The 20,618-nt window shown below is 42.7% G+C and overlaps 2 protein-coding genes across 4 annotated transcripts; both read left to right on the top strand.

Moving 5' to 3' along the window:
- The first annotated feature begins 4,570 nt into the window (after positions 1 to 4,570).
- LOC125293815 (prostaglandin E synthase 3-like) lies at positions 4,571 to 12,032 on the top strand. Of its 3 annotated transcripts, none has more exons than XM_048241948.1 (8): positions 4,571 to 4,772; positions 6,866 to 6,979; positions 7,181 to 7,250; positions 7,471 to 7,569; positions 7,705 to 7,794; positions 9,058 to 9,114; positions 9,246 to 9,273; positions 9,548 to 10,985. In XM_048241948.1, coding segments are annotated over exons 1-8 (492 nt in total). In that variant the 5' UTR covers positions 4,571 to 4,770; the 3' UTR covers positions 9,580 to 10,985. The 3 variants fall into 3 exon arrangements, with proteins under 3 accessions (XP_048097905.1, XP_048097903.1, XP_048097904.1); XM_048241946.1 differs by lacking the exon at positions 4,571 to 4,772 and adding an exon at positions 6,177 to 6,295; XM_048241947.1 differs by lacking the exon at positions 4,571 to 4,772 and adding an exon at positions 6,182 to 6,295 and having other exon boundaries at positions 10,882 to 12,032.
- Positions 12,033 to 15,695: 3,663 nt separating this feature from the next.
- On the top strand, positions 15,696 to 18,305 carry mipa (major intrinsic protein of lens fiber a). Its single transcript, XM_048240535.1, has 4 exons — positions 15,696 to 16,577; positions 17,150 to 17,314; positions 17,458 to 17,538; positions 17,686 to 18,305. The coding sequence occupies exons 1-4, from the start codon at positions 16,218 to 16,220 to the stop codon at positions 17,869 to 17,871; spliced, it is 792 nt and encodes a 263-aa protein (XP_048096492.1). The 5' UTR covers positions 15,696 to 16,217; the 3' UTR covers positions 17,872 to 18,305.
- Positions 18,306 to 20,618: the final 2,313 nt, after the last annotated feature.

The following is a 20,618-nucleotide window of genomic DNA, read 5'->3' as shown; positions in this document are numbered from 1 at the left end:
GAGAAAGTGGTAAGCGGAATAAGAAGAAGAAGAAGAAGTTGCCTAGGAAGAACAGTACAGTGCATTTTCATGCACTGTAATAAATGTGTATTACTGTCAAGTTACAAGATACTAATAGTACACAGGACATTCACTCTCACACAAAACTGTACTGGCACAATGGAAACAAAAATATTTTAGTGACTGTGGTAAGGTGTATGATGTACTAAGTAGCACACCCACAAGAAGACATTCGGTAATATCAATTCTATCTGTTATGCAATTCATGGGTTTCCATCAGGTCCATTTACACAGGTGTATTAATCAAGCACCATGCAGTCTGCATTCATAATCGAGGTGCTTGATTTTATACACCTGTGGAAAGTGACCTGAAGAAACCCATGAATTGACTTTCCCAAACATTGACGAGCACATAAGAACCTGTATTAGCCTACTAGCAAAAAGACTTCTAGAAACTAACTAGCACAACAATAAAAGTTAGATCACAAACCTTTGCTTCTAACGTGATGACCTAATGTAGGCTAGAAAGCTGTGTAGCCTGACATGAGGATGTGCTCTGGAAGACATACAAAACACTAAGTAAACAGCAAGTAATCAAACAAAACATCATTGTAGGCCTACAAAGGTCAATGTAATAATGGCAAGAAGACATAAATTAGACTGAAGTGTAAATACCTGAGCTCTAGTGATAGCAACTTAGCCTAATAGTGCACGGGTATTGTGTTTTTGATTTTCCCTGTTTAGACTAGAACAATACCCGTACTTAGTTAAGCATAAGATATTGTTGCTAATATTATTATTTGTGGTTTAACGCTTAAGGTTAGAAGATTATAGGTTCAACAAGCTAAATCTCTGGGTAGTGTGGTCAGTTTCTTATGAGTGTAGCTACACTAGGCACGTAACTGAAGCATTCCGTTTGCGTTATGTACTGCAACAATTAGCTTCCAATAGGCCTAATCAATGGAAGTAGCTACACCTGGCGTGTTAGTGGCCTGTAGGCTACGTTCGGGAAAATAGACCATTCCTCTCATGGATTTTACCAGAGCCCTTCCTATTAGACATTCTCTGATTTTACACGTCGCGAACAGAACACTTCAGTTACGTGCCTGGTGTAGCTTCCTGTAATATAGGCTAGCCTAAGCCTAGTTTGTACCCTTTTCATGCATCAAGAATATGAACATGCTATTTTGTAACAGACGTACGGAAAAGTTTGTTTGTACTTACAGCCTGTGAGCTGGTGGTCGATCGTCATGACTGTTCAGAACCAGGTTTCCAGAACATCGATGCAAAACCACTTTCTAACTGTAGGCAGTGAGTGTGGACGAAATGATTGGAACACAGAACTAATGTTGCACTACTTCGGTGGTGGTGTTCCAACGATAAATCCAAACCATTTCTTCCTCAACTCATGTTTCTAAGGCAAGACATGCAACATTGATGTGTTATTGCCACAAATAACACAGGCACGATTTTTTTCCGCCATGTTAGCAACTTGCTGTTAGCTCCTACTAGCTGCAGAGAGACAATCCCCTAGCCGCAAAATCTTCCCGTCTTCCAGTAGGCTGTCACAAGCCAAGGTGGGCGAGGCCATGAATAATCAGTTTCCTTCGGCGCATTGGGAAGGGCTCTTTCTGATTCGCTTGTTTTTCCGTGTATTTTCTTTCATTGGCTAATGCGGGCAATGGGGGTAGAAGATCATTTTCATGTGCAGCATACATATGCAACTTGGAGTGAGCTGTAGTATTTTGAAAGTAACAAGTATTAAACGGTTTCTCAGTGAATGAGACCTTTAAGGAGCTGGGCTAGCGTGCAGTAGCCTGAAAGTTGTCGGATCAATTCCTGGCTTCCACTGTTATGCCCTTGAGCAAGGCACTTAACCCCAAGTTGCTCCGGGGACAATGTGATCCCTTCTAATATAGCTGACATACAGTATTTAAGTGACTTTTGTCAAAAAGTGTCTGCTAAATGTAATGTACATGTACACTCTTTTGCAAGAACCATTTTCACGGTCGCCACAAAATCCAGGATACATGGGTGTCCACCAAGTATGAAATTGTGGAGTGTCTGGATGGAATTGGCACACACTGTAAGATCAGGCCGTATGGGGAGGAGGGCCCCCTGAAGACCATGCCTGTTCCCACCAGTCAACTCTGCAAGTACTCTGCAGAGAGTAGTGCGCTCAGCTGAACGTACTATAAGAACTCAACTCCCTGCTCTACAAGATATCTATTCCAGAAGAGTACTCCTAAGAGCCCAAAAGATTCTGAAGGACTCTTCTCATCCTAACAATGGATTATTCCTACCGCTGAAATCATGAAGACGCCAATGTAGTCACAAAGCCAGAACTGAGAGACTCAGGAGAAGTTTTTATCCCCAGGCCATCCGAACTCTGAACTCACACTATACTGACTTTGCACACATTCACTCCTCAGCACTCTCAAAACATTTCCCAACTCTGAACTCACACTATACTGACTTTGCACTCATTCACTCCTCAGCACTCATGACCCCCCCCCCCCACACACACACCCTACAAGACTTTTAGCACTTAAACATCCCTCTCCCTATGCTACAGACCTTTTATTTATTTTCTTATTTCATCACACGTCAAAACACACACACACACACACACACACACATATCTGACTTTCTCCAACTTTTGCACATCTCCATAGAACTTTTTATTTATTTATTACTTTGATTTCTCCTCCATCTACCCATGTCCTTGATTGCCTAGCCTTTCTGCCACCCCACCCCCATCCCCACACACACACAAAAAACACACACACTTACATCACTGTCATCACCTCACATACATACAGCACACTGCTTGCTACAGTAAGCCTCCTCTACATACTTGCTGCACACTGCCCCCCCCCTCCCTACATACACAGCACATTGTCTTCAGGATCTTCTCCAACACACATCCTCTACATACTTACAGCACACTGCCCCCACCTACCCATACACACACACACAGTCACTGCTCGACTCCCCTCCCGCCCAAACACACATCTTCACTGTCATCACTCACATACATCATACCTACAGTACTCTGCTTGCAATAGTAAGTCCCTTCACCATACTTGCAGTACACTGCCCCCTCCCCTCCCCTATATACACAGCACATTGTCTCATGAGGAATCTTCTCCAACACCCATATTGCACACTGCCCTCTCCCCACATACACAGCACACTATCCCATCTCCCCTGTCATCCCCCAACACACACACCAAAGACCCCTGGCAGTTGGGTTAGCCCTTTGAGCCGTGGATCTGCCCAAGGTTTCTTCCTTGGTAAGGGAGTTTTCCTTGCCCCTGTTGCTCTTGGTGCTCCTTGTTGGTGCCCCCCCCCCCCAATCCCAATCCTCCCCACCTTTCTTATGCAGCCCTTGCCACTTTATCTACTAAACCCCTCTTCTACTGCACTGACACCAGACATAATTTCACTGCATTTCTTACTTCCAGTAACTATATGCATGTGACAATAAACTTCCTTGTATCTTGTATCCTTGTATCTGTGGTTTGTCTGTCTGTTTGTTTGTTTGTAACTTATATGCGTGGTTTGTCTGTTTGTTTGTACCTTATATTCTTATGTTTGTTAATTTTGCCTACTGCTACTTAACTACTCATGCCTATGACACCTAGTGGTGTACTGTGTTGCCTGTACTATTATAGATTATTTCCAAGACAAATAGACAAATTTCTCTTAAGGTAGACAATAGAATGACATGGCAGGTTAAGGAAAACATCAAGAAAAGCAAATATTAAGAAATTGTTTTTGACATAGGCAACAAGCATGGAGGTGTTTTTACACTTTTCAGACACTCAAAGTTTGAAAACTATGGATATTGTTTTAGAACCAACAACCTTTCTACATTATCTGCTGGTTTTGTGTGCAAAAAGTGGAATTAATTGCCAAAAAATGTGAAAATCACTTTTCGGACTAGATATAATCGCTTATTTTAAAACATACAGATAAAAACACTAAAGATCGTGAAAATTTGAAGACAAACAAAATCTTGTTCCTTAGACTCTATATTAGCAAAATATGCAAAAAAATCCATTTTTACATGAAAATCTAGCGGGAGCCTATTTTCCAAACACAACTTTGGAGTTGCTCTCACGAGAACTCTGGATTTCCAGGGTATGTCCGAGTCAAGTTCGAGTCAATAGGGGGATTCGACTTCGTCTTAAGCTGACAGCATAACGTGATTAGCTCTGATACGTTTTTAACCATGATGACATATGCATAATTCCGGTTTGAAAACATATCAGAAAGTTGAATCCCCCTAATCAGAGCTCAAGTCCAAGTTAAGTCACAAGTCCCTAAATTGAGCTAGACTCGGACTAGAGTCATGGACTCGAATACTAAGACTGGCCTGCACTATCAACTTCATTCTACTTGAGCAAACCAAACACTCTCGAACGGCTTTTCACATCGAAGCCAAGTTAAGTTTCTGTTCAGTTGTTTTTACTGTCTATGGGAGTGACCTATGAGTGACACAGGTCGGTTGAGCATCATGTGGAACCACAGGCTCTAGAAACGTCGAGCGCGAGACTCGGAGCAAAGCTGCGTCATTCCGCGCGAGATCCATAGGAAAGACACGCGAGGCTAGTGACTTGGTGGTTTTCATTTAGCGTCAACCAGGTACCTTTCCTTCCTGCTACACTAACAGTTGTGGCACGCTGTAACGAGATTATCAGAAGAGGACTTCAACTGGCACAACAATAGTCGGGAAAAAAGCAGTACAAGAGAAAAGTGATAGAAATGTAAGTTGGGTCGCGAACATTAAAGGAGGTTGAAATGATGTTAGCTTACTGAAGCTAACGCTAACTCACATCCTCCAATGCCGGGTTTTGTCCAGTTTCGTGGAATTAACTTAACTTTATGATAACTGCTAATTAATTAATATATTACGATCACTTGTTTGAACAGCTTGAGGTGTACAATAGCAGCTATATCTGTAACTCAACCCATGTATGACGGCAAACGGTACAAAAATATAACCGAACATTCTTATGAGCTGGGCCCTCATTCTGAAGTGACATTAGCTAACGTTAGCTACATGCAACCAGGTAGGCTAGCGCTTTTTAGTGAACTCATTATGCCTTCCACTAATGTACTAATAGCTGCCTAATGGATAGTGGATTTGGTACAAGTACAACATTTCATGTGACTGCGTTTTCTGTGTATATGGAAATAATTCTGTCAACACTTAGCTGGGCAATATTCGATTTGATCACGTGGATAAAAACCATTACTGGCAACTTACGCTAACGTTAACGCCAGCTAACAGCAGGATATTGACTGGGTCCGAAGCTGTATCGAGTTAGCATTTGTTTTCTTACTTGTTTGTTATTTTGTGTGTTGTGGTTTTAATCATCACTTACACAAAAGTGTCTACAAGATTAGTTGGTTTTGAATTGACAAACAAGCATGCATTCATGCATTACGTTACTATGCTATGACCAGAGAAGATTAACGTTACCCTTGCAAACAACAGGTCTGCAAGCTATCGGTTAGATACCTATTGCTATTTTAATTACATTTTTAACATCACTTATTAAACATTATCTAAGAAGTTGTAAAACAATGTCTAGGATGATGATTATTATTACAGCTAGGTTTCAGTTAAACGTAGTTAACCGATTGTGTATTTCCAGTTACACTAACAGTGAGATTAATAGCGTCACGTTAACATGTCTAGCTAACCGGTGAAATGTGAGCCTCTTTGGGATATTGCAATGCATGTAAGTTGCAGTCTGTTGCATCCCTTGCAAGAGAAACACTGGGTAGGCAACACACTTTGTTTTGTTCTCTTGATGTTCTCGACATGTAACTGTAAGTAGTATTATGCCATTTGTTAACATACAAGGTAAGATCATGGGCATGTCCTTGAACTAAAATGTATTGAGATTTTGGTATGATCGTGTCTTGAATTGTGTTGCGGCACGATTGACTATGTAGCGTAGCCGTAGCAGTATATTCTTATGTTTATATCTTGCATAGTCATCATGCTCAAAGGTCCTTGATTGCTCCGCTTCAACCCTCTCTGGTCATGCCCAAAGATTTTAGAGCAGAGCGTTCTAGAATCTTTGGGCATGCTAGGTTAGTGGCTGTTGTCTTGGTAACGCCAACTGTTGGCTAAATCGTAAAAAAATGCCTCACGTGCATCTAGCATCGCCAGCAGGGGGTACATGTCAGTGGAGATGAGCAGACTTTTGGAATGTAGATGGTCAATGTTAGATGCCTTTAAAGCTTTTTGCCTTGCAGTCAGTCCATGTTGTATTAAGTAAGTATAAGTATATACTCTTTTGATCCTGTGAGGGAAATTTGGTCTCTGCATTTATCCCAATCCGTAAATTAGTGAAACACAGTGAACACAGTGAGGTGAAGCACACACTAATCCCGGCGGAGTGAGCTGCCTTCAACAACAGCGGCGCTCGGGGAGCAGTGAGGAGTTAGGTGCCTTGCTCAAGGGCACTTCAGCTGTGCCTACTGGTCGGGGTTCGAACCGACAACCCTCCGGTTATAAGTCCGAAGCGCTAACCAGTAGGCCACGGCTGCCCCACAATTTACCCCATATCAGCATTGTGAGGAGCAACTTAACATTTTCTGTTGGAGTAAAATGCATCCCAGCAAGCATTGTTTTTGGAAGCTTGTTACAGTGGTAGGTTATGTTATGCTATTCCAATATAATATAAGCTCATAGGGTTGTCTTGGCTTTCTGTATAGCCCCTTTATGTGTCTATCCTAACAGACTCCAAATCTTGCATGAGTTGAGATCGACTTTAACATGTAGGCTAAAGAAAAATTCAAACTTGACTCAAACTTTGTCCCCCTCTCTTGTGCTATTCAACAGGCAGTCAGCCAGTGCTAAGTGGTATGACAGAAGGGATGCAGTCTTTGTGGAATTTTGTGTAGAAGACACTAAAGATCTCCAAGTAAAATTCGAGCCATCAAAACTTATTTTCAGGTAAGCTTTGGTTTTCAGTTATCCATTTGATATATTGCGTAATGTTCTATCCATTTGTATTATTGAACCTATTTCACTATATTATTCTATTCCATCGGTTGTTATGAAGTGCAGTAAGTAGGCTATTGATCAACTATACCTTTGACTAAACGTGTGTGCCAGTAATCATCAATATATTTTTGTTTCACTCTGTTTTTGAAGCTGTGTTGGGGGAACAGATAACGCTAAACACCTAAATGAAGTTGATCTCTTTGGGGCGATTGACCCAAATGTAAGTATGATTGCAGTATTTTATAATGTCCTGTTGTGGAAATAGCCAATATTACTGTACTAAATACTACATTGGCAATCCAACCATGTTGGGTGTCCTTTTTACCGTTATGTAATAGAAGTTTGTGATGTTAATTGATGTATTGATTAAATGCTGTTTGTTTGCAGGTTACAGGGTCTGTTCATTTTTGTCATTGAATTGTACTTGAATATCGTTTTAGGACTCAAAGCACAAGCGCACAGACAGGTCTGTGTTGTGTTGTCTACGGAAGTCTGAGGTTGGGAAGTCATGGCCTCGATTAACAAAAGAAAAGGCAAAGGTCAGATAGATATGCATGTCATATCTGAGATGTAACTTGTATATAATGTTTTCAGACTTGCCCTTTTGCCTTGAATTACATTCATACAGAGAAACATAACTTTGAAACAAACCTCCATCTGTTTTGGTATCTCAGCTCAATTGGCTTAGTGTGGACTTCAATAACTGGAAAGACTGGGAAGATGACTCGGATGAAGAATTCTCCAATTACGATCGCTTCTCAGAGGTGCGGACTTCACTGCTTCCCCCTAGTCATATCTGTGGTGATGCAAACCGAATGTCCACTATTTGAGAAGAAATTAGCTTAAAACTTTGACACTCAATAGTACTGCACACCACAATTGAATGTTCGCAAAAGCCACGCCCCCTAGTTATTATTACTACACCCATCAAACTCAGACCGGAGTTGTCTAGAAATTCAATGGTAGTTAATTTACTGTCTGTAAAAGTTACAGCACAAGAGGCTCTTTTAGAGAGCCACGGACCTAAATTCATTTACAATCATTTACAGTCTGTTGAAAGACTGCAGTATGACATGGAGACACATGTATAAAAAATCATATCTAGCTTTGTTGGGTGACAAGCTTAATGATTCACTGATATTAATATTAGCTTTGCTAGATAGACTTGCATGCATGTTACAAGGACACTGGGCCATGTCATGTAAGGAACATGGTGCTGCTAAAAAACGGAAACCTAGCCTACATTGCAGGGCCACTTCAACTTTATTATTTTATGGTGAATAAATGTTACACTACTGTGCACACAGCCCCATGCTTCTCTGACGTGTTGAAGCTAGCACGTTATTAGCAGCGGTTAGCTAACTATGCTAACGTTAGTTATATACAAGTCTCCTCCAAGTGACAATCATTTTATACACAATGCTGGCAATGCTGAAAACAATTAACATCCTTATTTATCTTACTTACATTGAGTTGACTGTGTGGCTTAATCCACAGATGTGGTGGAGCACTGTTTCGTTATGGTTTGCTAAGGAGTAATGTTAACCCTTTGCTTAAAATAGTGGCGAGAATTTAATCTAGAATTTAACATAATTGCAGAAAACTTAATCAAGATTGAAAGGCATTTTTCTGTGTATCGGTGTTGCGCTAATCCTACATATGTCATTTGACTGTCCTTTTCAACTCGTATCACTATAAAATCTCATAAAACCGGACAAAAATCAAGGCTCCCAATACATTTCTATGGAGCCATAAGGTGAAGTTGACGGGCCATGTCTGCCTGCACGGAGCTACTGTACTGTCATTGGCTCATCTGCGTTCAATGGGCAGGGTTTTGCGAACGGTCAATTGGCCAATGCCAGTCTAATTATTATTCATGCAAGATGTGATATGCAAGTTCTTATGTCATTGGACAGAGAAGAGGAAGAGCAGAGAGAGCTCTTATTCTTAATGTTTTAAGTTCACTTTCATATTTGTTAATGAATTGTTAGGAATATTCGTCAATGATTTGTTGGTTTCACCTGCAGATGATGAACAGCATGGGAGGGGAAGATGATCTACCAGATGTGGATCCTGCAGATGATGTAAGGCCCTTCTAATTTAAATATGAAATATTACGATATGATGCATCACAACACCACGTTTTCTGCATCATATCCATCTGTGTTTGGAATGTGAACAATGTTAAGTGTCTTTGTGAAATCTACCCCCACAGGAGGACTCTGCCGATAGTGATGATGAAAGTAAGTTCACCGTATCATGATTTTCACTGTTTGACGATGCAATATATATCACTATACAGGGGTTACGATTCCATATATTGCGATACTATATGTACAACGATATATTGTGACTATTTTATCTAATTTTAGAAACATTGTGATTGTATAAGGAATGGTACAGCAGCAATAAAGCTATTAAGTCAACAACATTCATATAGCAAGGTGGTGTGGTGTGGCTAAATAACGTGATGCATAGAGAGTGACTAGGAGAGAGTGACACAATGCTGATCAACAGATAGAGGCTGGAAGAAGGAAGCTGCAGATTAAAGCAGAGTTTGAATTGTTGGTCATTGAATAAAGCAGCAACTCCCTGGACTACAGCTGTATCTTGTGTTCGACTGTTCCCCTCTACCAGCCTGACGTTGAGGTGAAAGGCGTTAGCCCTGCCGTTCCTGTCTTATAACTTCGGTCCTGCTATGGTCTGGACCTGAATCTGGAAAGGACCAGTTATTTCTCTAACATTCACAAAATTTCATTTTGTTTACTTTTCCTCAACTACCACAGTGACGTGTAGATCTACACTGACACCAGTGCACACAGTATAAACGATATAAATGCTAAACTTGAATGCCACTTGCATGGGTCAGGTAAAGTTGTTGTATATTCAACGCAGATCCACAAATCCTGCTAGGATTATGTCCTTACAGTTAGAGGTGCAGGACTGAATTAAGTGTACCAGTGGCACATGAAGGCAATTGAAAGCGCACCGCTACACTGCTACCTGTAGGGGAAACAGTGGGTATTGCAAAATAAAATATTGTGCAATAAGTGTATCTTTTATTTTTCTTACACCCTACTTTTTACTGTGTTGTCCAGAACCGTAGTGTCATTCTGTTCACCAGCCAGCAGCATAATACAGTTACATTCAAACCAAGATGCCACTGATAGCAAAGTTACTTTGCTGTTCTGAGTGCATAGATCTCATTTGTAGATTCACCAGACAGCCAAGATGGGGCCTCGTATGAACATGCAGAGAAGCTTCCTGTTGTTGAAGTTAAAATAGTTAATTTCCTTCAGTACAGTTAATGGAGTATTAACAAACAATTTTTTGTTAATACTCCATTAACAAAATTGTTTTTATGTAATGGACTCATTCACCATTTGTGTGTCCATGACTTGGGGAAATGAAGCATACATGTTTACTGCATGTTTTTTTGTTGTTGTTGAGCAGTGTTTGCATTTGTATTAACTCTGCATTAGGAAAGGCAGTACTGCAATAAGTCATTCAAATAAAATGGCAACTGATTGTGCAAACACTGTGTTTGCTGAACCTCCATGTTCATAAAAGTGGTGTTTAGTGGGTTGCAGAGTGAGAAAGCAATAATTCACAGTGGGCAAAGAGTGCACCAACAAGCCATTCTCAGTGTGTAAGACGCATACTTCTCAATTGCAAATATCTTTACTGTCTGCCATTTCAGACATAATCACTAGCTTATGGTACGTCTGTTCCCTGACTCAGTGAGCTCAAACTAACATACATGGCTCCACAAAACACTATTTAGTCAGATCAGAATACACAGATGCCTGTTCAAAACTCCATAAATGACATTGTTCTTTTCTTCTCTGCAGAGATGCCTGACCTGGAGTAATGAAAGTCATGATGAAGTCTGTGTAATACTTGGAAGCAAGGACTGTCACATAATGTCAATTGGTAAAAAAAAAAAAGATTAGGGTATCCATTGTTAGCCATATACAAAAGAAACCGAAACATTGCAATTTTTTTTTTTTTAAGCAGCTGTTCTATCTCTTTTTGAAGATCTGCGTGGGGCAGAGCTTACTGTGTATTGATGTGCAGGGCTGCCTCTGAAGTCTTGGCAGTTCCCGCGCCTATCTGTTCAAATTCGCACGGACAATATAGTTTCCATGGCGTGTTGTGGGGTCATAGTTATTGTCCATTAAACTTAACAAAAGTGGTTGCAGTGGGCTCCTGCACAAGTCTTACTCCCTCTTCTCTGTTCCATATCAGTGAGTGCGTACTCTGTGAGCTTGCCATTGGTCTCGCAATTGATGGAGTCAAAATTTTGGCAAAGAAAATATTTTAATTCACTTTTTAATGGCCCCTCCTCAACACTCTTTCCCACCTACTCTGTGATGCAGGCTGTAAATTATTTTTTGTTAATTTATGAATTGAAAGGTATTTGTTTTTTGCAAGTGAGACTGTCATTTCCTTCAGTGTGGATGATGTCCACAATCGCTCCGTGGTGTACCAGGCCATGAATGAAAATGCTTGATTTGTGTGTATGCTGGTCAGGTTCTATTGGTACCGCCCTTGAATCACTTTTGACAAAGGGGTATCTCTACCCCTTGAAGTAAATCCATGTACATAAGATAAATTGCAAATACATATTACTGTCTGTACAAACTATTGAATGGTTCCAAGTTAATGGCTATGACTCTGTTCTGTTTTCATAACACCTAAAAGTGTAGCAGGCATCAAAACACTGATTGCTTCCAATATATGATGAATATAAGATGAAATGGCTAAAGACATGCGTCAAACAGCGGGGCAGAACAAAAGAAACCAAGAAAAGGATGACACCAATAGATGACCAAAATTGTATTTGCACTCGGAATATCAATGCAAGTGTGAGCAAAGCAAGATTACACTTATTACTGTATCCTGTGCTGACCTGTCTCAGCGGAGTTAAGAATTTTAGTTAAATGCAGTGAGGATTTTTTTGTCTACCTATTTCTAATAAACTTGTCTCAAACTAAGAAAACTTGTGTCGAATTTCTTATTTTTAAACTTGAGGTGTACTTTTTCTTTTATTTTCTTATAACATTTATGGATGCCTGCAATAGGACATGCTGTATACCATGATTCACAGCAACGTGTGAAATGAGGGATGGAACTCCGGATTAATCAGTTTACTACAAAAAGAAGATCGTTAGCAAGAACATGCTTCATGCCCTAATCTACATTCCATAGCGTTGCATATTTGGCTTGCATCTTGCACTGCGGTGCATAAATTGGTTATTTTTAAAGACAGAAACCACATTTTAGCAAGATAAGTGTTCTAGCAGTCTGCCAAAAATAACTGATTACATATTTTGCTAAATTGTGCTGCTTATTAAATTGGGCCAACAATGCGTACGGCAGCCAATCCATGTGTAAACATTGTGATGATACAAAAGCCATTCAGTATTGACAAATACAATCGGCCACTTCAGAGGACTGCACTCAAAAAATGACCACTAATAACTTTAAGACTTTTTTTACTATGTGCAAACGACTAATGTCTGCATCAGACTCACTCCTGTTCTGTGAGCTCCGACCACCTGGGGAAGGACTGGAGTGCAATGGAATCCCTTTTAATATTTATTCACTTTCTATTTTTACGCAATTTGCTCTTTGCGCAATTCTTTTTTTTGGCAGAAAACCATAAGCGCAAATAACTTGCTGGACCCCCTGCAGTAACTCTGAGGGCCCCTTGAGGGGTCATGGACCCCCTGTCGAAGATATCTCAACTGGAGGGAATGGTGTTTAATCACCACAAGATGGCGCTAAATTATTCCAGCCGAGTTATGTAAGATGTCCGTTGGCTTGTGGCCATCAGCTAGGCTACATTCAGAGAGAGTTATTGACATGAAAGAATTTCCTGCTCTGGTGGGAACATAAAACCATACATGATTCACAATACGCTGCATTTGTCATTCAAGCTACCAGATATCAGGAGTCCTAAATCCTATGTAGGCTACAGCCAAAGATGCATTAGGTGGTCTTTACTGCCTCAAAAATAGACATGAAATAATATGGGGCGATTTGTCTTTTGCAAGTGGCAGGGGGAATCTTCATTCTAAAAAATAAAGGTGTGTCTGGGGCCAGTCTATCTCTGAGTTCCACATCTGATCTAGTTATGGTTCACAGGTGTGAGGCATGTTGGGATTCTGGTTTGGATTTTTTTTTTTTTGTGGGCGGGAGCTTGTGTTGGTGTCAGCAGTCTGCAGGAGCAATGATAGAAAAGTCCCCACGCAAGCGGGTTTGGTGAGCCGTCCCCGCGCTGCAGGTTTACACCCACAAAAGGGGGCTTACCAGCTCTGGGGAAGCCAGGAGAGAGTTGTAATCCGCCCCACAATAGACACACACAAATTGCCCAACTAGTTAATTCTGGACCTAGTCTGCTTTACTCTCCGATCGGCAGAGTTCTATTTTAGTCCAAAGTGTCATGAGGGAATCGCCATCTGACAAAAGTGGAACTTGAATGAAAGTGTAGGTTATGTGCTTGCCTGCTGGGCACACTGAAATTCACACTTTTCATTGGTGGCATAAGCCTATATGATGAGAGACTTTGAACGGCCATATGTTGCCTTATCTGGAATATGAAACATGAACCTGCTTAAAGACTGATTATTGTGTAACATTATAGGCCTACCCCCAGGGCTTTTAATAGACTATTGTGCATTTTCCCCTCCACATCTTAGTCCGATTTTGCCTGTCCCTGTCTACCATATCATTTGGTCTCTCTACTGATACATCATTCTGACGAGGGCTAGACAAGTACAAGTACATCAAGCCTTCCAGTACTACACATTAGTGCAGTTTCTGCAGAGACCTGCACACTCTCTCTGATGCACACAGCTTTTCCCCAGTCTAGAGAGGACACCAGATGTATGATGGTAATGTTTAATTGGTAAATAGGGGAAAAAGACGAGGGATTGAGGGATAGTTCAATGCACTCTCGAGCAAGCCCCTGTAACACAAACAGATCAAAGAAAGCAAACAGAAATTGTTGCTGCCAGCATTTTGTTGCGCTGCCCTTGAAAAGGGTGAAAAAGCGTGAGCACAGCAGTATCTTTTCAGCGGCCGGCCACGGCCACGGCCTTGTGATGCTCCAATGAAGAGGCTCAATGGCCCGGGCCCTGCAGTCCCCTCCTCCTCTCCAAACATGGATTTTCCAGAGCTTATTTGGCCTCAGCCCGCTAGCCTCGCCAGCCGTCACAATGCAAAACCTCTGCCTAATCAATTCTGCACAGAACAAACTCGCACTGCCTCGAGTGGCTGCGGCAATAGCCGGGGGAAAAGGACCTAGAGCTAGTGTGGAATGCCCACTGTGTGCCATTTTAGTTGCTGCGATGGGGATGGGGATGGGGATGGGGATGGGGATGATGAGGATGGGGATGGGGATGATGAGGATGATGAGGATGGGGATGGGGGCGGAGTGCGTGTCAAGTGTGGATGGGGCTTTAGTGGCAGGCTTGGGTGGGGGTGGGAGGCTCTCCATTATTGTGCAAGACCAAAGCAAAGCTTATCATCAAATAGAGCTGCAGAGCTAGATATACTGCCGACAGGCCTTTACATTAAATTACATGTGTGCTTCTATGATCTTGTAAGATGGCATCAAGGTCCTAGGTACCAATCATTTGCCATATATAAATAGTCAATAATACAATGCAGCCATTGATGAAACTGGCAATTATATGGCAATATGGTTATTGCAGGAGAATGGAATGTAAGGCCACTTCATATTCTTCAAAACTTTAATTGACTGTATCGATTCCTGTCTCAAACATGAATAGATAGAGCTCACTGATGCAGGCCTGCCTTTTTGTGAAACTGTTGCTTAACCCCCTCCCCGCCCCTGATGTAGAAGTGCTGGAGCAGAATCGGTTGTTTTAGCGATGGCTCTGGCTGATCACTGTCTCTGCTGGGTTTCCTTCCGGGGCCCCTCTTTCTCCATGTGAGACAGCTCACCGGGGACAACACTTAATCCACGCCAAGGGCAGGCTGTTGCCTTTTGCGTGCATTGTGTTGGTTCAAGTGGAACCATGTGAGCTTGGTGTCTCCTGGCATCACTTCCTGATATAGCTCAGGAGGCACAGAGCCTAAAGATCTATTTTAGCATCTGGAAAAGTTCCTTAAGTCCATCTCTGGGGGCTTGAGTCTTCAGCACTCATTAATTCAGACTTTTACACACTTTACACATAAACCAGTTCCCAGTGAGGACCATTAATATGGTCCTCAGAGAAGGTGACCACCAATATGCTACACTTAAAACTATGGTTTATTGAGGACAGATCTTACATTCCCAAATTTGGAATACAACCTACCATAACCCACCAGAAAATGTTTAAGAGTGCACACTCCTACCCCACCCCCCCCCAAAAAAAAACGCACACACACACACACACACACACATACATCCTGCACAGTCAATGTCACGCAGTTTCGATGGACATGGACACGGTCCCTGACGGTGAACTAGGGGTCAGCGTTGGGCTCGAGCGTGGGTGACCGAAGGGTTAAGTATTTTTGTTTTGATTTGTTGTATTGTCCTGGGCGCCCTCCCCCCCGGGCAGCCGCAGGGGTGATGGCGTCAGCGTGGCCCCAGGGGCGTTATAAATACCCCCGTGGAGTCCCCCAGCTCGCTCAGAGAGGCTGAATGTCTGCAGGACATGCTCAACCTTTGTCAGTCCATGTTCCTTTCCTAAGTCACCATCCGCAGCAGAGGCAGCAGCAGAGCTAGAGGTTTCTCCCATAGGTGTCTCAGAGACAGACCCGAAGCTCCATACACAACACACCTGAAGGCTCTATGACCACAGCAACTGCTCTCAGGGGCCAGCGGCACAGACCTTTTCAGAGCAGTAAAGCTGACCTGCGCTCAGTCCCCTGTTGAGCGGTCTGCAGTGGCTGATGCGGCTTTAGCTTTAGAGGTTTTCTCTGTCTCCATTTGTCACACCTGGTGCTTCACTCTGTCCCCCCCCCCCGTCGCTCGTGGCTTCTGTCTGAGAGTGGGTCATTTTTGTCGCTGAAGAAGAGGAGGACAAGAACGTTTTTTGTGGGGGCTTGTCCACATTCTCCAGAGGGCTTTACTTTTCCCAGTCTCCTTTTTTTTAACATATACCTCCAGCTTGCATATTTTTCTCCTGCCTGCCTACGTTTGACTACTGTTTGACTAACTGCAGCCATGTGGGAGTTCCGGTCCATGACGTTCTGGCGGGCGGTGTTTGCCGAGTTCTATGGCACCATGTTCTTTGTGTTCTTTGGCCTGGGAGCGGCCCTCCGCTGGACCACCGGGCCTCACAACGTTCTCCACATCGCCTTCTGCTTTGGGCTGGCGGCCGCCACGCTCATCCAGTCCATTGGCCACATCAGCGGCGGACACATCAACCCGGCCGTCACCTTCGCCTACCTGATCGGCTCTCAGATGTCCCTGTTCCGCGCCGTCTTCTACATCTGCGCCCAGTGCCTAGGAGCCCTGGCCGGTGCTGCCGTGCTATATGGGGTCACACCCAACAACATGAGGGGTAACCTGGCTCTCAACACAGTAAGTGGACACCAGCTCTCTAGACTATTGCCAATTATTGGTCATTTGGACCCGTTTGGATTTTTGTACATGTCATGCATACAAGCAAACCCCAACACTGGGTTCGCAGAGCTGACTGTGGAAGCGTCTTTTTTGTCTTCTGTTTGGTCTAATGTGATGGGAGAAGGAAATTGAAGAGTTTATCAGTCATTTTATGGTGCAATGTTATGCAGTGTAATGTTATGAGGAGTTCTGGCTAAATAAGGATGGACAATCTGGTACTGACAGTAAATTGTGCAAATCATGGTTGTATCCTACTCATTTACCAACACCTATTTGGTGGAGTAAAGGAATGATTGTATCTGCATATTTAAGATACGGTTTGGTCAGATGATAAAATTAGATTGTAGTGAGATTTTCTTTGTTGCCGTCTCTTCACGCCCATCTATTGTCCACTCAGTGTTTTTTGCTAATTTGTGTTTCTGGGAACAATCTGCTCACAAATATTTTACACTGGAAGTGCCAAACTGCTGATGGTGGATATTACCCACTTTGTCACCCCACTTTCCTGTTTCTCTCTGACACATATCCAGCTGCAGCCTGGCATAAGCCTGGGCATGGCCACCACCATGGAGGTGTTCCTCACCATGCAATTGGTCGTCTGCATCTTCGCCGTGACAGACGAGAGGAGGAACGGCCGCCTGGGCTCCGCCGCCCTGGCCATTGGCTTCTCTGTGCTCATGGGTCACCTCCTGGGGGTAGGTCATCCGCCGTGTGTGACACACATCGATCCCCATCAGTGCTGAGCAACGCTGTGCTCATAAAGTCTTACAAAGTCTTACAAGTCTGCTAAAGAGTTGCACCAGATGTCTCCTGAGAAGGCTGTTGTTTTTCGTTACAGATGTACTACACTGGAGCTGGAATGAACCCTGCCAGATCTTTTGCCCCTGCTGTGATGGTCAGAAACTTTGTAAACCACTGGGTAAGACTTTCAAAATAGCAGCCCAAAACTTCCTCTTTTTAATTCACTTCCCAAGTTGAAATGTCCACAGCATGCTTTGGAGAGCATTGACACATGCCGTTTAATACTCAACTTTTTGTCCTCTCTCTCCTCCATGTCCTGGTCCAGGTGTACTGGGTAGGTCCCATGATTGGTGGGGCCATGGGCGCTCTGCTCTACGACTTCATGCTGTTCCCCCGCATGCGTGGACTGGCCGAGAGGCTGGCCGTGCTCAAGGGCAACAGACCCCCTGAGGCTGAGGGACAGCAGGACACCAGGGGAGAGCCCATCGAGCTGAAGACACAGGCCTTATAAATACCACCGACAGGGGCATCGTCCTGAGCCCCCACACACAGGCACAGACACACACACACAGACAGACACACACCTACACATGTGTACCTTTACCCAAGTCACACAGCTTGCTTTAGCACCAAAAACCACCACAGTGACAATAGCCTCCTCCTGTACACATGCACACACACACACACACACACACGCATCTGCTCATACAGAGGTCTCACAGTCACTTACCCATGCAAACACAAGGAAAGACAAAGACAAAAAAAAAAACGAAACCCTCTTCCCTCTACTCCATTGTCCCTTCCATCCCGCCTGGCCCTCTCATCTCAGCGTTCCACTCATCCCACCACCTTCCCCTGCAGGACAAAGATGGACAGGGGAGAGAGGAGGACTCCCCCCCTGAAGACGGTGCTTGCTCGCTTGCTCACTCTTGGGCTTGCTGCTGATGCCGGGAGGGGGTGGGGGGGGGGGAGTGGGGGTTGGACCTGGCTGAAAGGCCGGCCGGGACTCCTCAGGACAGGGGCATTTCTCTCAGATGTAGACTACTAGGAGTGAGCTACCGTAGAGCAGTGCACTTCCGCATGCTTCCCCACCTCCCTATCCCTCTCCACTTTATTCCTCCCTCCCCCGCCTGCCTCCCTTCATTGAGTTTGATCACTTCGCTACCATTCTTTTTCCCTACATAAAATCCATGTGTTTGTAATATACCAATAGTTTTTTTTTTTCGAGGATATATTCAACCACACTTTCATTTTTCTTCAGTGTGTGTGTGTGCATGAGTGTGTTTTACTCGCGGGTTTTTTTTATTATTACATTTTTTCATTATCACCAATCTTATGTTTGTATCATGACCTTGTTCCTTTTTTATTTACCTCGCTCATGGAAAAGATATTCCCCATCGCTCATTTAATTTTTGCTGAAAACAAGTACAGGTTCTTGATTTTTTTTTTACGCGCATTATGTTGGGATTCCCCCTTTCTATTCTCCCATTACAACAGCCTTGAATATTATGGGAATCTAGTCTAGTCTCTCTTTTTTTGGACATTGTTTCGTTGGTTTCTTAAGGCTTCAGGCCTAGTCTGTGTTTCTTTACAAGGAGCACATATCAATTATTATTCATATGAAAAAATAAACACAAAGACAGAAAAAACAACACTGGTCTTTTCTTAACTTTAACTGCTTCTATATTTTTTTGTTTAAAAGATTTTCAGATAACCTTCCATATTGTTTGAACCACTGCTAGTTTCATTAGAGCATCATATGGCCTGACTTGGAATAACATATGACAGTGTATTTTTAAACAAACGTTTACCAAAAGACATCCTCATGCTTGTAGACATACACTTAATGTTAAAGCTGGGAGCAAGACAGTACTTTAGAGTTTCTTTTTTGTTCAGTATCATTATTTTTGTAGTAAAACAATTATTTGAATATATTATTTGATTTGATTTTCATATATTGTAATATTGTGGTTTAGAAAACACAAGAAACAGACATAAAAAAGAGTGTACAGTGCTGCAGTGAGTTTTCTTTTCACCTAATTTTTTCGGTTTCCTCTCCATTTGAAGAGGAAAGGCTATTGAGCTTGGGTTTCTCTCCGCAGTGTGCTCCCTCTGCCTTAGTGAAGGCCATTCAAACCCTGACACTGTCACTGCCTTTGTCTTTGAGGAAGGCCAGATCTATTGGCAGCTGAGCAATTTCGCTATTCTTTTATGGAGGGGTTGTTGGATGTGCTTTTGTACTCTTAACTAGTGAATCATTCGCATTTCATTCTTTATTGGTGAGTCACGAGGTGTCTGTTGAGTGATGCGTCAGCAGAGCTCTCCTCTCCTCCTTCTGTTTGCCCCACTGGCCTGCTGCTAGCAGCTCATGTGGCAGGACCTCGGGTGAGTGAGGGGATAAACGGACAGATGGATGGATGAGTGGAGGAGTGAATGGCTCAACATCTCGTTGGCAGTGACCAGCAGATTTTCACCTTCTCTTCTTTGCCCTCTGTTGGACAGACCAATGCTAGACCAAGAGTTTTTCTTCTCTTTCTCTGCCCCCATCCTGTAACCTGACTCTCGCCAGATGAATTTCGTTCCGCCTACTGTAGCTCCACTCGGAACGAAATTCATCTGGCGAGTCAGGTTACCCCTCCTGTGGCTTTTGAAGAAATATGCTTGTTTGATTTCTTAAATGATGTTGAAATGTTGAAAATGGATAATTATTTACAAAATGGGGCGGGAGGCTGGGATAGAGGAGTTTGTAATGTACAGTGTAAAGACATTTCTTTTTTTTTTAAAAAAAGAACAATTCACATGATTGTTGGTCTAGATAAATATAAACAATCATTTTAAGTTATACATTGTCTCTTCTTTGGCCACTTGACTATGGCAATGTCTGTTAAGCTTGTTCTCCACCAGTGTGCTGCTCTGTCAGCAAGCTGGACTCCAAATAACAGACATTTTGTCTCTGTCAGGAACACTAATGAGCAGTTTTGTTTTCATGTCTTCCCTCTTTGTCGCTGTACTTTTAGACTGCATATATTTTTCCTGTCCTCTTTGCTGACCTGAAGGGTTATGTTCGGGGAGTGGATGTTTACATTTTCTGGAATGACCCGTGTAATCTTTAGCCATGACAGGATTTCACTTGCTTTCACTGCTTCATTTTCCATCATTTGAATACTGGAAAAAAATGACTACTGAACAGTTCTTTATGAGAACGATTACTTTGAGGTTATTCAGTAAAATACCACTGCAATACTTGATATTTTCTTT

This window comes from Alosa alosa, chromosome 4 (assembly GCF_017589495.1).
Source record: "Alosa alosa isolate M-15738 ecotype Scorff River chromosome 4, AALO_Geno_1.1, whole genome shotgun sequence".
Classification (NCBI taxonomy): domain Eukaryota; kingdom Metazoa; phylum Chordata; class Actinopteri; order Clupeiformes; family Clupeidae; genus Alosa; species Alosa alosa.
The sequence above is the reverse complement of the archived record's forward strand: the minus strand, read 5'-3'. Positions and strand labels throughout refer to the sequence as shown.

What these genes read in the sequence shown, in the direction of transcription:
- LOC125293815 (XM_048241946.1), top strand. Translation starts at nt 6,201, where the DNA reads ATGTCAGTGGAGATGAGCAGACTTTTGGAATGTAGATGGTCAATGTTA. An exon ending in GTCAGTCCATGTTGTATTAA is followed by an intron (nt 6,296 to 6,865) that starts GTAAGTATAAGT and finishes GCTATTCAACAG; the next exon opens with GCAGTCAGCCAGTGCTAAGT. An exon ending in ATGTGGATCCTGCAGATGAT is followed by an intron (nt 9,115 to 9,245) that starts GTAAGGCCCTTC and finishes CTACCCCCACAG; the next exon opens with GAGGACTCTGCCGATAGTGA.
- mipa (XM_048240535.1), top strand. Translation starts at nt 16,218, where the DNA reads ATGTGGGAGTTCCGGTCCATGACGTTCTGGCGGGCGGTGTTTGCCGAG. An exon ending in GTAACCTGGCTCTCAACACA is followed by an intron (nt 16,578 to 17,149) that starts GTAAGTGGACAC and finishes ACACATATCCAG; the next exon opens with CTGCAGCCTGGCATAAGCCT. An exon ending in TCATGGGTCACCTCCTGGGG is followed by an intron (nt 17,315 to 17,457) that starts GTAGGTCATCCG and finishes TTTTCGTTACAG; the next exon opens with ATGTACTACACTGGAGCTGG.